Source organism: Cyprinus carpio, chromosome B24, assembly GCF_018340385.1.
Source record: "Cyprinus carpio isolate SPL01 chromosome B24, ASM1834038v1, whole genome shotgun sequence".
NCBI lineage: Eukaryota > Metazoa > Chordata > Actinopteri > Cypriniformes > Cyprinidae > Cyprinus > Cyprinus carpio.
Window position 1 is genome coordinate 17,322,784 of NC_056620.1, and position 15,445 is coordinate 17,338,228.

The following is a 15,445-nucleotide window of genomic DNA, read 5'->3' on the forward strand; positions in this document are numbered from 1 at the left end:
GGGCAGTGTGAAAGCGAACCGCGCCAAACAAACAAAAAAAAAAATCAACATAGTATTAGGTCCAGACCAAAGCAAGCGATCTAGCAGACTTTGTTGGTGTGAATACACCCTAAGTAAAACCTTGACTAGCTGGTACAGGTGTGTTTAATAGGGGTTGGAGCAAAACTCTGCAGGACAGTGGCCCTCCAGGAGCAGGATTGGACACCATGGATTTGGATTTGACTCCATGGCCACCGCATTGTCCACAATAATATTCAAAGGCCCAATGATGTGTCCAGTTGTTCATGATTTACTGGAGAAGGATTAAGGATAAGAATTTTTACAAATATTTTTAACCCACAATTTCCACCTGATGAAATGTTTTCCAACTTAACATGAAAAATTGTATTCATAAAATGCGTAAAAAAATCGGAATTTTTAATTGTTTTTGCTTATTTTAAATTAATTTAAGTCATCTAAATAAAGGATTTGCAGTGCACAGAATGAACAGGCGTGACGTCAACCATTGTTTTGCCTTGTGGAGGAACTTATGATGATGGATGCCACCTTGTGGTGAAATAAGAACAACTATGGGCTTTTCATGAATTGCTAGATACCAATATGATAGATTATTAAACCACCAGATTAAATTAATCCACATTAAATTCAACAACAGAACAGGCTGAGATACGTTCACAGTCTGGCACAATTTAGAGTTTATTTGGAGTCTCCATATCCTCAGGTATAGCAAAGATAGACCTCAATAAATAAATACTATACACTTCTACATCACAGTTAAGATGTACAGTAACAAACGGAATAACGACATACTACCTTTGCCTGTCCTGAAAAATAATAATAAAAACAGAGGAAGAGACTGGTATACTGCATGCAGATAACTGCTCTGGAAAAAACAACGGTAAGATATCAGTACATCATTTTGGCATGTTTACTTCATGTCATTTACCTACACGTACATTTGTTTGTGTGTGTGAGAGCTTGAGCCGTCCTCGTACTCATACATTAGCTTCTCATTCCATGCATTGTGTTATAAAATGTTGGTAATGAATTAGAAAACTTTGCCACTCGTCTCTTCTAGTTTGGCTTCATGTTTTAGCATTTCATAAAATAGAACAGCTGCTCCCTGTGTGATTTCATAAATTAGATTAAAACCAGATTAAAAAAATGTCCCAGGTCTTCAAAAAGGATTAAAAGCAAACAGATGTTCAACTGAAATCCGCAGATGTGTGTTGGACATCCATCATAAAGCCCGCCACCAACCACCAATTTCCCCATATTTTAGTCCAGATGTGAAAAGCCAAGTCTTATCTATGTCAAGCAGCAGGTACCATGATGCTCTCTGGTTCTAATAGTGGCACCGAGATCCTACTTATCCATCCAGGGGTCTTCCCAGATACACCATAGTCACTTCAGTGTTCCCATAGACGGCTGACACAGCTGGAAACAGGCATGCTTTGGGCAGCCCTCGGAACGCCACTCCAAGGAACTCAAAACCTCGCTCAAAGGCTAGTGTCTTATCATCCATGTCCAGGATTACACGTATTCTCTCCCCGATCTGGAAAACAAATACAAGCATATTACAGCTACATCTTTTTTTAAGGAAAACGTCATCATTTACTCTTCCTCCTGTTGTTCCAAACTTACATGCTAGTATTTTTCCATCAGAAGGAAGGAGAAAAGCAGACACAAAAGGAATTATTTTGAAGACCCTTCACACTGTTTTTCCCCAAACACGATTTTAAACCACACACACACACAAATGGAATTTCAAACATGATTAATTATTTTATAAAGTCATTAAAAAAAATTGTGTGAGATTTAGAAAAGGAAAACTTGAACCATATACATATATATATAACCATATATAGAGTTGGGAAGTGATGCCTAGTGTCTTCTGCAGCAATACAATACCTTTGTACAAAGAACAATTTGACATTTTAGATTAGAGCCTTGGTAGAGATTCTCAGCAAATAATGAATATTTCGGCCAGTTCCTGAAATAAAGTTAAAGAACATAATTGAAAGACTTGGAATATAGTGCATTAGTCATATTACAACTGCTTTTATGGTGGGGTTTTTTTTTTCCCATTTTTGGAGCTTGAAAACTGTGGTCACTATAAATATTGTTGTATGGAATGCACATGGAGCTGCCCCAAAATTTCTCCTTTAAAGGGGTCATATGATGCGATTTCAAGTTTTCCTTTCTCTTTGGAGTGTTACAAACTGATTCTGCATAGATAAGATCCCTGAAGTTGCAAAGACTAAAGTTTCAGTACCAAACAGATGTAGCCAACAAGGAAGTGACTAAAACTGCAATTCATCGACTGGCCGCTAGAGGCTGGCTCCAAAAGGGAGTCAATCCCATAGACTCCCCATGTTAAAATGCCCAATTTCACAGCAGAAAAAAACATGCTTACAGCCTGGTACAAAAAATTATTTTGGTCTGTATAGCTAATTATGCTCTTCTTGACAACTGTGAGGGGGGTGATTTTTTTTTATAACTCATCCGTTTAAATTATATTAAGCCTTAAAGTTCTGCATAATCAAGGGTATGGACACTTGAGTGACAGGTGGATTGCTGCTGACACTGCTTTCAAGCAAGGTGGGCATGGCTTCAGCAACCAACTCCCGCCATTTTTTCCCATTTTCGTTGATCCGGGAGTGATGTGCTGCCAAGATGGGTATGGCCTGCTCCGTCCACTTTAAGCTTCAAAACCGCTCTTCAGAAAACTAAGGATGACGTCACGGACACTACGTCCATGTTTTTACACAGTCTATGGTCACATCACAGAGTCAGCTGTCTTAACCGTCCGTGGCTTGTGTACCGCAAACACATAAGAGCTTCATCACTGTGTCTGTCCCGCAACTCTGTTCCCTTTTTGGGCTTGAACTGATGGTAAAACTAAGGACATTATTAACTGTCTTTACATTTATTTTGAAAGATGAAGCTCGCGATTATGGAAACTGCTTGCAGTGTTCGGCCAATCACAATGCACTGGGTCAGTTGGCCAATCAGAGCAGACTGCGATTGTCGGAAGGAGGGTCTTTGTCGAAAACTACGCGTTTGAGAGAGGCGGTGCATAGAGGACCAACAAAAATGTACAGTATTTGAAAAATAATGTATTTTTTGAACATTAAAGAATGTCAGTCTGACATCAAGTTACTTAGCTTCATGTCATTGCACTTTCTTCTTTGAAACGCAAGAATGTTTGAATGTTTCAGCTGTTTTCGATCTACTTGGGACAAAAATAATCCAAAATGAATATAAAGGTAGCGTGAAACTAATTCATAAGACTTGGCTGGTATATTTTAAGTTACTTTGTATGATAAACAGAATTGTAAGCCATTTCTCTATTTCAAGTAAAATCGAAACATTGATCAATGCACACACACAGAAGCTGTGACACTATAGACAATGTGTTTTCTACTATAGTATATGGATTTTGAAAGAACATTTTGTTTAATCGAGCATCAGAGTCTGATATTATAAGGTTTGAAACTTTGACAGGTGACTGTCCAACATTTCACACTTAGGCCCCGTTTACACTAGTGCGTTTTCGTTTTAAAACACTTAACTTTTGCTTTTGCTTATCGTTTACACTACTGCAGCGTTTTCGACCCTCAAAAACAGAGACTTTTGAAAACGCTGCAGACCCCGTTTTAGTTTGAAAACTCTGGGGTTGCGTTTCAGTGTAAACAGACCAAAATGAAGACTTTTGACTTTTTATCCTTGACGACCGTGTAAACAATAACATCATGCGCATTGTTGTACTCATAGATGTATACGTAGATTCCCCATTCGATCACTCCAAGCATGTAGATGCATCCGCGATCTAAATAATAGGGCATCCACCTATTCATATCTATGGCTGTACCTGCATGAATGGTCACATGACATGCGTTTTAGGTTGTGTAGTGTAAACGGAGATCGTTTCTGAAACGCAGAGGAAACGCCAGTGTAAACGAGGATCGTTTTCATTCTAAAACACCATTTTAAAACAAAAACGCTCTAGTGTAAACGGGGCCTTTCAGTTATTTAAATGCGTGTTTTCTTTTTAGAATTTTCAATAAGAACAATTACACCATTAGAATAGTGCATAAATATGCAAATTGGGATGCACCTAAAGGCTATATGAAAAAGGTAATAAGCCTAAAACATTTTCTTTTGTGTCTTACAGAAGGAAGTCAGTCATACAGGTTAGGAATGGCATGAAGGTGAGTAAATGATGACATATCATGTATCCCTCTTAGTAAGTTTGGAATGGCAGGATTTTTACATATAGTACAATCTCAAGCTCCACTACCTGGTATTTTGGAGCGTTGTTGCACTGGGGGAAGTTGCCATTGACCTCTCCGTTGTGAAGCAGGTTATTGTCTACTAGATTCCATCCCCAGCTCTGGTCATCGCTGCCTAGAAGCCCCACATACCCCTGGCACTGCATGGGAGCCCTCTTGGTCGCGATGCCGATCACCGCCACCGTGCCGAGAGGACCTTCCCACCAGATCTCCCAGGAATGCCGGCCCTCAGAGAAGCCGATTTTCCCACGGGCACCATCAGTGCTTTGGGCGATGGGGTTGCGGTGCAGAGTGAACCCGTTTTTCTTGATATATACATTCCTGGAGCAGTCATGGGAGCTCAGAGCATGCTGGAAAGACTTCAGCTGAGGACAGAAGAAAATGAAAGTTACCCCAAACTTACGTCTAATAACATTTTATCTAGAATGAGATGATAATATTATGATTTCACACTCTTTCAATATACATATATATTGGGGTTCAACAATACACTCATGGTTGAATATGACACACAATAATGGGTTTAAGATGATAGTATCACAATGTTTTAATGAACATTCAAAATGTAAACTTAAATTCAAATAACAGATTTTTTTCCAATACGTTAACAATTTTCGATAACTTTCTTTGATGTACATACAAAACACACATATATGTGACCCTGGATTAGTAATATGCATTGCTAAGGATTCATTTGGACAACTTTAAAGCCAAATTTCTCAGTATTTTGATTTTTTTGCACAACAACAAAAGCATAATGACATATTTATTTGGTTGTTTTATATTGGTATCTATTCTGGTGTCACAAACAGGGTAAAACAACTTAAACATAGGTAAATTAATATTAAACATATTTAGCCGTACCATGATGCATGTTCAAAACACCATGGTGATGCCATGGTAAATGTCCAAGAAAACACTGTAGTACCATGATACTTTTTGTAAGTGTGATGATAAATCTTTAATTTTGATACGACCAGTCAATACAGGACTTTAATAATCCAGTCATTTGTATGGAAATGACCAATTTTCTGTAGCTTTGTGTCCAGAAATCTAAGTCAAGCAGTATTTGGATCCAATATTTACAAATGACGTCATAGATTGGAGCCCATTAGCACTGTTCTGACGGTCACCTACAAAAATAACTGTATTCAAAAATACAATTAAAAAAATTAAATGTGTTGTTTATTACTCGAAACATAAAAGCAAATAATAGTTCAAAATCTAATCTATTTAATTAAAAAAATATCATTTTAAAATTACACGATACATGATTGTAAGTACTGCTTTGTCGATTATATTAGTTAAATGAATAACATATTAACATTAACTATTTTTTTAATAATCTTACTTTTCCTTTATATGAAGACAGGTTGCAGAGGATATCAGAGCGCAGCGTTTCTTCACTGAGCAGGCGGGCGCACAGACTCCGCCACACCTCGCTGTTTTCATCCGCCAGACAGTTGTACCAGTGCCAGCAAACGTGCGAGCAGTTCATGAGATCCGCCAGCTCCAGATAAGAGAATATATGCTCGAGAACTCGGCTGGGTAACCGGCCCGCGATGCCCGACCCCCCGCCTAATAATGCGGCAGAAGCGGCGCCCGACGAGGAGGAGCAGCAGCCCGCGGCGGCAGCGCCCAGCCCCGCAGACTGCGCCCCTCCACCGGCCCCTGCGCCAGACATGTCAAACTCCTCCGCTGAACGCAACCGTTTTTACCACCGCACAGCCGGATCGCACAGCGGGTCAGAACCCCACCGCGGCCCCGTGAAGCGCGTTCGTCTGACACATCTTCCCGGTGTTATTGCCGTTGCGGCCAAATGGATCAAAATCTAAGCTCTGTGACTATTGTAAAGGTCCTGGACGGCGTGTGGCTGACAAATCCGAGCTCAGTAATCACAGAATGGATTGTATGAAAGTATATAATTCAATTAAGTCGCTTTATAAATTAATTATAATTATCCACATATCATATATAACACGTTGTAAAGCAGCAAACGGGCTATTCTTTCTGTTTCTGTTTCACATTAATGATGGTTCGTGAATGAATCGTTCTTGTGAGTCGGATTGAGCTGGTCCACAAAACCGGTTCATTGGTGCTAGCGCTTCTCGCGTCTCAACTGACTCGTTTAATTGACTCTTTTGAACATGTTCGACTCGTAGCGTTCCAGGTTAACGTGGAGTGAACCATGTGGAGTGAACCGAGGATTTGACCAATGGATCAAAGGGTAAGTTAGCTAAAAAAAAAAAAAAAAAAAAAGGTTAGCAGAAATGTTTCATATGAAATGTTATGTAAAAAAATGTTGTATGACTATAACGTTATGTTTAAATTATACTTAAGTTTTAAATTATTTGTACTAACAGTTGCATTTTTAAATGTTCGTTGAAACGAGTTGTTTAAAAAAAAAAAATCGTGGAAATTAATCTACCATTACTATTTTGTATTCTACACTTCTTTAAGGACCTCGCAGTTACGCATGCAAGGGAGGGGGAATACGACGTTACAGGAAAGACCACTAGAGTGCGCCGTTTAATCTATAATAGCCTAATAGCCTAAGTATATAAAATAAACAATTATACAATTTTAAAAATAATTATAATGTAAATTAAATTTTTTGACACGTAATATACATCAAAATCATTATTAAATAGCCTATTAAAATGTGCATTATTTTTTATACTAAAGAATAGCTTTTGCTGAACATTTGATATTTAAAATGAATAAAAGAGAGTTTAACTCACATAAACATAATAAGGCTTAGTTTATTATAAAAAAGAAAATAAAAAAATCACACTCATGGTTTATGTAATACATGCCTTCAGTCTGTTTCTCAGAAAAACAGCAGCTGGAATTTGTAATTATTTTACTTCCCAAATACCCCATTATTAATTATTAACTATTATTAAACCATCAGGGTTATTTAGTGGATGAAATGGCGAGGTCTAATGATGTAATTTATTCTTAACACTTAAAAAAAAAAAGATAAGATTTCCTGAAATTCTCTGATGTTGTATAAAATATGTGTTTATATATATATATATATATCTTGGTTATGCATCTGTCAGTCTGTTTTCTGCATGATTCACTGCTGCTGCTTGAATGCTGTCAGGCCTGATGGATCATTAGCTCTAACAGGGGAAGGTAGTGAATGCATATATTTTCCCAGAGGAAGAAGATTATATCAGGCAGTATGGCTCAGTATTGCTGTGCCACATCCTCTGAATTAGCCAACATCTAGTACAATGGGTTTATTTATGCATAAAAGTTTATATACTGTGAACTTGTAAATTCCATGTTTTCATGTTCTGTGAAACTGGCTGTCGGGCCGGATTGACAGGTTGACTGGATATGATGTATGCTGCTTTATGTAAACCACCACCACTAATGCTTGGGGGAATGACAGCATTAGTGTATCTGTATTGACTATAAATAAGGGAGTAAATATGATTATACTTCTGAGTTGTGTGCAGGAAAAACCATTTAAACTTTTCTGTCTCCTGCATTGCTTCAGTTTTTCTTTCTTTCTTTTTTTTCTGGTATTTTGGTGTGGTTAATTATGCAAAATGAACCAATACTTATAATTTATTTGCTACTGTTAACTAAAACTAAAACCATAAAAAAAAATCTTCATTACTTGATATAATATAAGCATTAACTGAAATAAAATAAAATATAAAAATTAAAACTTTAGTTTGTTTACTAAAATAACTAAAAATAAAGAAACTAAAACTGAATAGACATTAAAAATAATAAATATGACAAAAACACAAAAAATATTAAAACTTAAACTATTATATATATATATGTATATATATATATATATATATATATATATATATATATATATATATATATATATATATATATATATATATAATAAATATGACAAAAACACAAAAAATATTAAAACTTAAACTACTTTCCAAATCAGATTTTAAGTTCCCTAGTGAATCGTGATGGCATGAAATGACCTGAATATGACCAGCAAATTCAGGAAAATTCATCTTAGGGCATTTTTTAATATATTCTAAAAGAACAGAAGCCGTGTATATCCATATATCGCCCATAGTGCATGTACACCTGTGGTTAGTGGGTGGAAACGGAGGCCCCGCCTCTCTTCCCACCGGGGCCAATCGGAAGTTAGATAGCCGCTAGAGGGCGGGGCGAAGCCAAGCGGAACGTGAAGCTCACATAGACGGCATTATCTCGGTTTACGGGACAGAAATGGTAGAACGGACCCGGGATTTAACGGTATTTCGGATATATTGTGGTTTCCAGTGTACATGCATCTCTGTGCATTGAGCGAGATATGCTCCTCAAGTGAGTATGCATGTTTTAATTTCATATTTGATGTATGACTGAATTGCTTAACTGGTGAGTAAATCTACGTTTGTTTGAAGTTCAAGCCTAACGTTACTTCTGGAGGTGAACTGCTTCACGGCGTATTTTAAACAGAAAATGAGGTGCACAATGTCGCATTAAAGCAACACTGAAAAAGTTCCACAAACGTACAAATTTTGAGTTAGTTTGTGGTTAGTTTTATAAATGTTTCCACCCAACATTTATTACAGATCTATTTAAGAAATGTTGTGTTGTTTGGGAATTAGCTTAACATGATCCATTCGACACTGGGTTCAGTCTGTGTTAGAATTAACACTCGTTTTTACGCTTTCATCATTATTTCACTTAGTAAATTTTTTTTTTTGTTTGGTGTTAATTGTGGGTTTGTTTGGTAATTGTTGTGGTGATGTGGATTTGTCATTCTGTGTGTTTGATCTTTTGGAAAAGTTTCTTCGGACTTGTTAAAAGCAAGTTATCTACCAGCCAATTCCTGTTTCTCTAAATTTATTGTTTCTAAATTCAAATTCTCAAATTGCATTTTTTGGCAGTGACATGAATCAGCTTAATATTAATTATTTTCTGATCTTTAAACTGTCATTCTGCTCCTCTTTTACTTCTCATTTCCGTCACGAACAAACAGAAAACTTTTTTTAGGAGAAATTCAGTTGTTCTCTAAAACAACTCGTGTGAGGTAATGACAGCAGGATTAAACTGTTCAACACCAGTTATGCAAAATTGCAAGGCAGAATTTCCATGTTTTTAAATAATTTTTCATTGGTCTGGCTAAATGCCACAGTTACTATGTTTCTGTGAAGTTCTAACTTTTTTTTTTATATATGTAATGTTATTGATATTGGACTTTCTTAATGTAGAATGACTTGTTATTGCTCGGCTGATCTTGTGGTTTGCTGGAAAAATAGATGTTTGGAATTCTAACTTGTTCTACAAACCTCGTTTTATCTCTCTTTTCTTATGAATAACAACAAGCCACAGCTTTATTTTCAATCCACAGTGTGAGTTCTTTCAAAAATGACAGAAATCCTAAATACAGTTAAGACTGGCTTTCCTAAAAAAACAAAAACAAAAAAAAAACATTTTATCTTGAGCAAAGTTAAGACACTGGGATTGTGTTTACCTGCATTTTTAAGTTATAAAATGAGCACTTGATATGAAGAACACAAATCTTACATGTGAAATAATACAGTCTGAGGAAGACATGATAGAGGTTTAAAGTGAAATGAAGACTTTTCCCAAGCTTTTTCTAAGCCTCAGGTCACAGTCAAATTATGGCTTTGAATTCCTGGTTTGCTTGTAACTAATATCCCCATCTCAAAGTATATCCATATCCCTTTAAGTCTGTTTCAAGGTTTCTTTATTTGAGATGCAAATCACTGTTGAGGCTCAGTGAAGGCTAAAGCAATTTGGCGTGTAAGACATCCCTATTAGAGTATAGCTCATATTCCCCCCTGTGTGCAGGTGCGATAAAGTCCAACAAATAGAAGTGTTCTTGTCTTTAAACATTAGAGGTTTAACCATACGTTGATTGCATTGTGAACACAGGGCCAACTGTCAGTGGTGAGGAAACTCTTGGAATCTGAGAGTGTCCAGGGAACGTTGCGCTGGGATCCATTCAAACTGGCTGCAGCTGGGATGTTTGCTGCTGGGATGCTGCAGCAGAGCAGCGGAGGACTGAACAAGCGATCGCTGGGAATGGCACGGCTTCCCAACTCCCACTTTTTCCCCCTCTCTTCGGGCTCAGGGCCGTGGGGTTTGGGCCGATCGGCGAAGAGCGGCTCTCTGAGCTCCGTCAGCTCGGGGTCGGACAGCATGGACATGGCAGGCGCCGATCCCGACTACATCATGCAGCTGGTCAACGATGTGCGGAGGTTTGCGGACGTGCTGCTCCACCTCAAGGAAGCTTTTAACGCCAAAGGTAAGAGTGAGACCGCACAGGATTGGTGAAAAGAGCTTGTTGTTGCTGTCAGGAGTTTCAGCCTGTTGTGGGTCAACGTTAGCCTTGGTCTCACGGTCACTAACCTCTTGTTATCTTTTTTGGATAATGGCAAGGGAAAGCTTATTTGCCATCGACACTGTGAATTCATTCAACAATGCCAGCAAGCTTAAACAAAGATAAAGCCACAGTCGGAAATGACTTTCTCTTTATTTAGAAAGGTTAATCATTTATGATTTGCAGTTTTTTTGGAACAAAGGATTCATTTTTAATTAAGTTGTGTTATAAAATTCGAATATATATATATATATATATAAATAGGCTTATTTTATATATTTATATATGTGTGTGTGTGTGTGTGTGTGTATGTATATGTATACATGTATATATATTAAGTATGTTTATGTATATGTACATTTAAAATATGTTTATATAACTTTGTTTAACTTTTGTGTACTTATATCATATATATATATATATATAAATAAATATATAAATAAACACAAGGTAATAAATTAAAAATGACTAGCTTCTTTTCGAAATAAAATAAAGACTTCTGTTTAAGATATATAGTGTATACAGACAAACAGAAAAATATATATTTTATTTCCATTTCCAATATAGATATATATATTCCATGGTCTGTCTGAATACTGGATTCTGATTGGCTGGCAGGTATGCAGTAAAACCGTTTAATGCACAGGTAGTTTAATCACCGTTCTGTATTAATGCGCTGCTCTAATTGATGCACACAAACCAACACACATCACTCACACATACATACGGAAAGAGACACACACACTCTCTCTTGATCGATAATTAATTGAAATACATGCTATAATTCATTCAAATAAATGTGATCTTACAAACTATTTCATCTCTGTGTATGATTTGAAGCGCGCAGAATGCTAGAGCTAACATACTGTAACTGATGAAAATAACTGGGTCATTTTTACCCATTCGGTCAGATATTGCACTGTAAAGAGCAATATTAGTATTAACTTGTCTATAATTTGGCAAATGACCATGGAATAAGTGGGATAATTAACGGCTAGCTGTGCATTAAAGGATTTTAAATGCACTTCGTGGAGGCACTTCTTTAAATTCCTTATATATATATATATATTTTTTTTTTTTTTTTTTTTTTTTTTTTTTTTTTTTTTTGTGTGTGTCTGTATTTAATGGTGTCCCCAAATGGAATTATTAAAAAATGAGTGCCTGTAGACAAACAGATAAGCCCCACCCCCAAACTCATGCCATTAGTTCAGCCAGTGTGTTATGACCACAAAAATAAAATTTCATTTAAAAATATTTATAATATATACTGTAAACGTTGTGGGGGAACCTATAATGGCTTATTAAAGTATTAAAATGGCTACTTGCCAGTTCAATAAATTTGAAAATCATAACATCCTTGATTGTGGGAGTATTTGATCAAATAATACTCTAGTTCATTATTAATTGGCTTTTCCTATGTACTCTGTAATCTTAAGTGAAGTGTTTTAAAACAGCAAGAAATGTTTTTATAATAGAGGAATGAATGAAGATTAACGGGATGATTGCTCTTGCATGTGTGCTTACTGCATTCCCAAGGCAGTGCCGTTCGGTTCCGTTTGGATCGGATCCAGTGCGCTAATCCTTGCCTTTGCTTGAGAGTTCCTTAATAAGGAGGGGATGGAGGGGTGGCTTGTGTGTATGTGGTGGGGGGTGTTTCCAGCCTCCCATTGTGTCTGTGCCATGTTGTCCAGGGTCTGTAGGAATCTCTGCTTTTGTTCGGCGGGGTGATGGAGGGTCCTTGACCCCAGCTGGGTAGGAGAGTTACTCTGAGAGCTGCCAGTGTGTGACCGGTGCTTTTGGCCTCCAGGTCTCTCCTTCCCGCAGCTTTGGACCTTGAACAGTAGGAACATCAGATCTGAGCGGGGGTGTTACTCTCCCAGTCACTGAAGACTTACAAACTATGTGTCAGTCTTACATTGTTGTCATAGCTCTGAAAGTGTGGCGCTTTGCAAATCCGTCTCGGGCGTGGAATCTTTCCGTAGAGTGACCTTATTAAAGATCAGAAAAAGACTACTGCCAAAACAGTTGCACTTTTAGAGAGGAAAGGTTAACGGTTAAACATGTGTGTAACATTTCTGAAAAGATCCCTTTGTGTGTCCACCTTGGTGGTACATATCGGTAGGAATTATGCAAATAAGCTTAGAAACACACTAACATATGAGTCATGGCGCAGCGCTTTTGCAGTAATCGGCTGACATTCAGCTAAATGCAGGAAAGGAGACTAATTGGACAGGAAGCTGAATTTGAGAAAGTGCTGAGAACTCAAGAGCCTCCTTTTTTCTCCTTTATTCCTATAATATAATATAATATAATATAATATAATATAATATAATATAATATAATATAATATAAGTTTTCAGCCTTTTGATAAATAAATGATATATATATATATATATATATATATATATATATATATATATATATATATATATATATATATATATATATATACTGTATATATTTCTTAGTTTATTTATTAATGATATTAATATTCAAATGTGCATATTTATTGAATATATATATAATTATGAATACTATATATCATATTTATATCATATTTAAAGCAATAATAAATATAAATATAATATGACGCTAAAAAGCCTTTAAATCATTATTTTGAAAATAATAATTGAATCAAATTGTTCAATAAGAAGTGATCGGACGTCAAAAAAGTTGGCCAAATTATTAAAATGATTAATTATTAAATTATTAATGCATTAAAATCACTGAGAAATGCACACTGCTGGTTCATTTTATGTCACCAACAAAATAATTTTGAATATAATGTAAATAATCTACTTTACATCACCCAGCTTTACTTTAATGTATAAAAGCAGCACATGTCTTCACAATTCAGCATATTTCTTCCATAGCCACTGATTTATCCCAAATCGCACTTCATATGTCCATTTAAATGAAGAAAAACCCCAAGTTTCCATTCACAAGTGGCTCTGGAGCCTTGTTTACACTGGTGTGTGTAGGAAATGAATATTATGTGGCTGGTATCTGGGTGATTAGTATTTTGCATCAGCGCACATCTTCAAAGTGGTAATTGTTGCTAGTGAACTGGGTGGGGCTGACGCAGAGCATAAAAGAGCTTGTCGGGAATCAGTTGCTGTGGTGTGATTGAAAGTGATTTAGATCCTTTCAGTTTATGGCTGTATTGTCTCTGCAGTGCGTGGCTGCAGAAAGACACCCCTCGTTTCTCAAAGCCTTCAGGAAGAGAAACCATGGAGCCAATATTTCGGCCCATTACAAAACATCTGCTTTATTCACATGCGCTGATGTGAGGGCAAATTCCTTTGTCTCTCGTCCTTAGATGTGTTCTTCGAGCAAACTGGCAGCTTCTGGCAATGAGTCGACTTTCCCATGCAAGAATAGCAAGAACCTTGAGATCCCTCCTTAGGGAGTAGTGGTCTGCTATAGAATTCATTTTTTTTTTTCTATCTGAAATCAAGCATGTCACCTTAAATGGCAATTATTGAGCAGCAGCTCTCATAGACAGCGCAGTTACTCAACTGAGGCTTGCCACTATATTTTATGATCAGCTTTTAATCAAGGAAAAACATCTTGATGGCTTGTTTTCACAGCGTTCCGAGTTATGAGGTCTAGACAGCTTCCGTAAAAATGTCTTTACAATGAGAAGGATTTTTGAATATCTTGAAAAGGTCGTGACCTTGCCCGGGAGCCACACATGATGGACATGTTGGTAATTGGATTGGATTATTTTGGGGTCTGCGCTGGCCTGGGACATAACTGGCAGTTTGGGCTCTGATCTCAGAGGTCAGTATTGAAGTATGTAGTTTAATGTGGGGGATGGAGAGTTTTTTTTCTTTTCTTTTTTTTTTTTTTTTTTTTACACCTATTTTAATGATAAAGAAACTAGATGACTTGATGTGTTGATATATGTGGTGTGTTTTTTTTTGTAACAGTAATCAAGGATGCACATGCTTGCTGTCAAGTAATGCTCTCTTAAAGTTAATCATTAAAAACATTAATACTTTAATAACACTGTTAAATGTGGTAAATATCAAGATAAATATACATTTTTCATATTTTACATTATTATAATGCCTGTAATGCTTTGTTGTCAGTATGGGTTTCTTAAGTTTTTGACAAATAAATATATATATATAAATATATATATATATATTTGTTGTGTTTTTGGGTTATAAATATATATATATAATATATATATATATAATAATAGAATATACATTATAATATTTTATTGCATATTTCAGCATTTAGATTTTTTTATGAATTAATATTATTATTTATTAATTATTATTATTAAGTTATTACACAAATTCTATACGTACAATATTTAAATGTAAATTTAAAAATATAGAAAATATTAAAACATTTGATGTATTTTTAAAAATTCTTATTTATTTAAAACAAAATATTTTATTTATCCATTTATCAGCCATAAAAATAAAATAATTAGTGGTTTATCGTTATTGGACAGATTGTTTATTTTACATGATTTGTGAAATAAACCATACATAACTCTTTAAATATGACATACTTCTCTGTTCGACTACCATCAAAAAACTGTCAAACATCATATACTATAACTATAAAAGCATGGCAGGTGGCATTTACAGAGCATTCATTGTTGCATTGACCTCTTGTCTTACATTTTGAGACCGGTGTCTTTGATTTGCTGAGCTGATCAGGTGTTGCGTTTGTCCCACGGGCGACTCATTCAAGCAGCAGGATGGTTGGCATGTGTCAGCTATTTGGGAGATGAAAAACAAGATGGCCTGTAATGAATACTGGCCCTATTCACTGAGGG

General features: G+C 36.1%; 2 protein-coding genes across 3 annotated transcripts in view; one reads left to right on the forward strand and one right to left on the reverse strand.

The window, feature by feature from the left end:
• Positions 1–671: 671 nt before the first annotated feature.
• LOC109108712 (F-box/SPRY domain-containing protein 1-like) lies at positions 672–6,243 on the reverse strand. Its single transcript, XM_042752010.1, has 3 exons — positions 5,647–6,243; positions 4,304–4,660; positions 672–1,555 (listed from the first exon to the last, which is right to left on the reverse strand). The coding sequence occupies exons 1-3, from the start codon at positions 5,977–5,979 to the stop codon at positions 1,370–1,372; spliced, it is 876 nt and encodes a 291-aa protein (XP_042607944.1). The 5' UTR covers positions 5,980–6,243; the 3' UTR covers positions 672–1,369.
• Positions 6,244–8,458: 2,215 nt separating this feature from the next.
• LOC109050313 (rho GTPase-activating protein 29-like) overlaps positions 8,459–15,445 on the forward strand; it is a 39,005-nt gene continuing 32,018 nt past the window's right edge. For both annotated transcript variants that reach the window (XM_042752248.1, XM_042752249.1), the window contains exons 1-2: positions 8,459–8,615; positions 10,197–10,569. In XM_042752248.1, the coding sequence (XP_042608182.1) occupies positions 10,287–10,569 (283 nt within the window). In that variant the 5' untranslated portion in view covers positions 8,459–8,615; positions 10,197–10,286. The remainder of the gene's footprint in view (positions 8,616–10,196; positions 10,570–15,445) is intronic.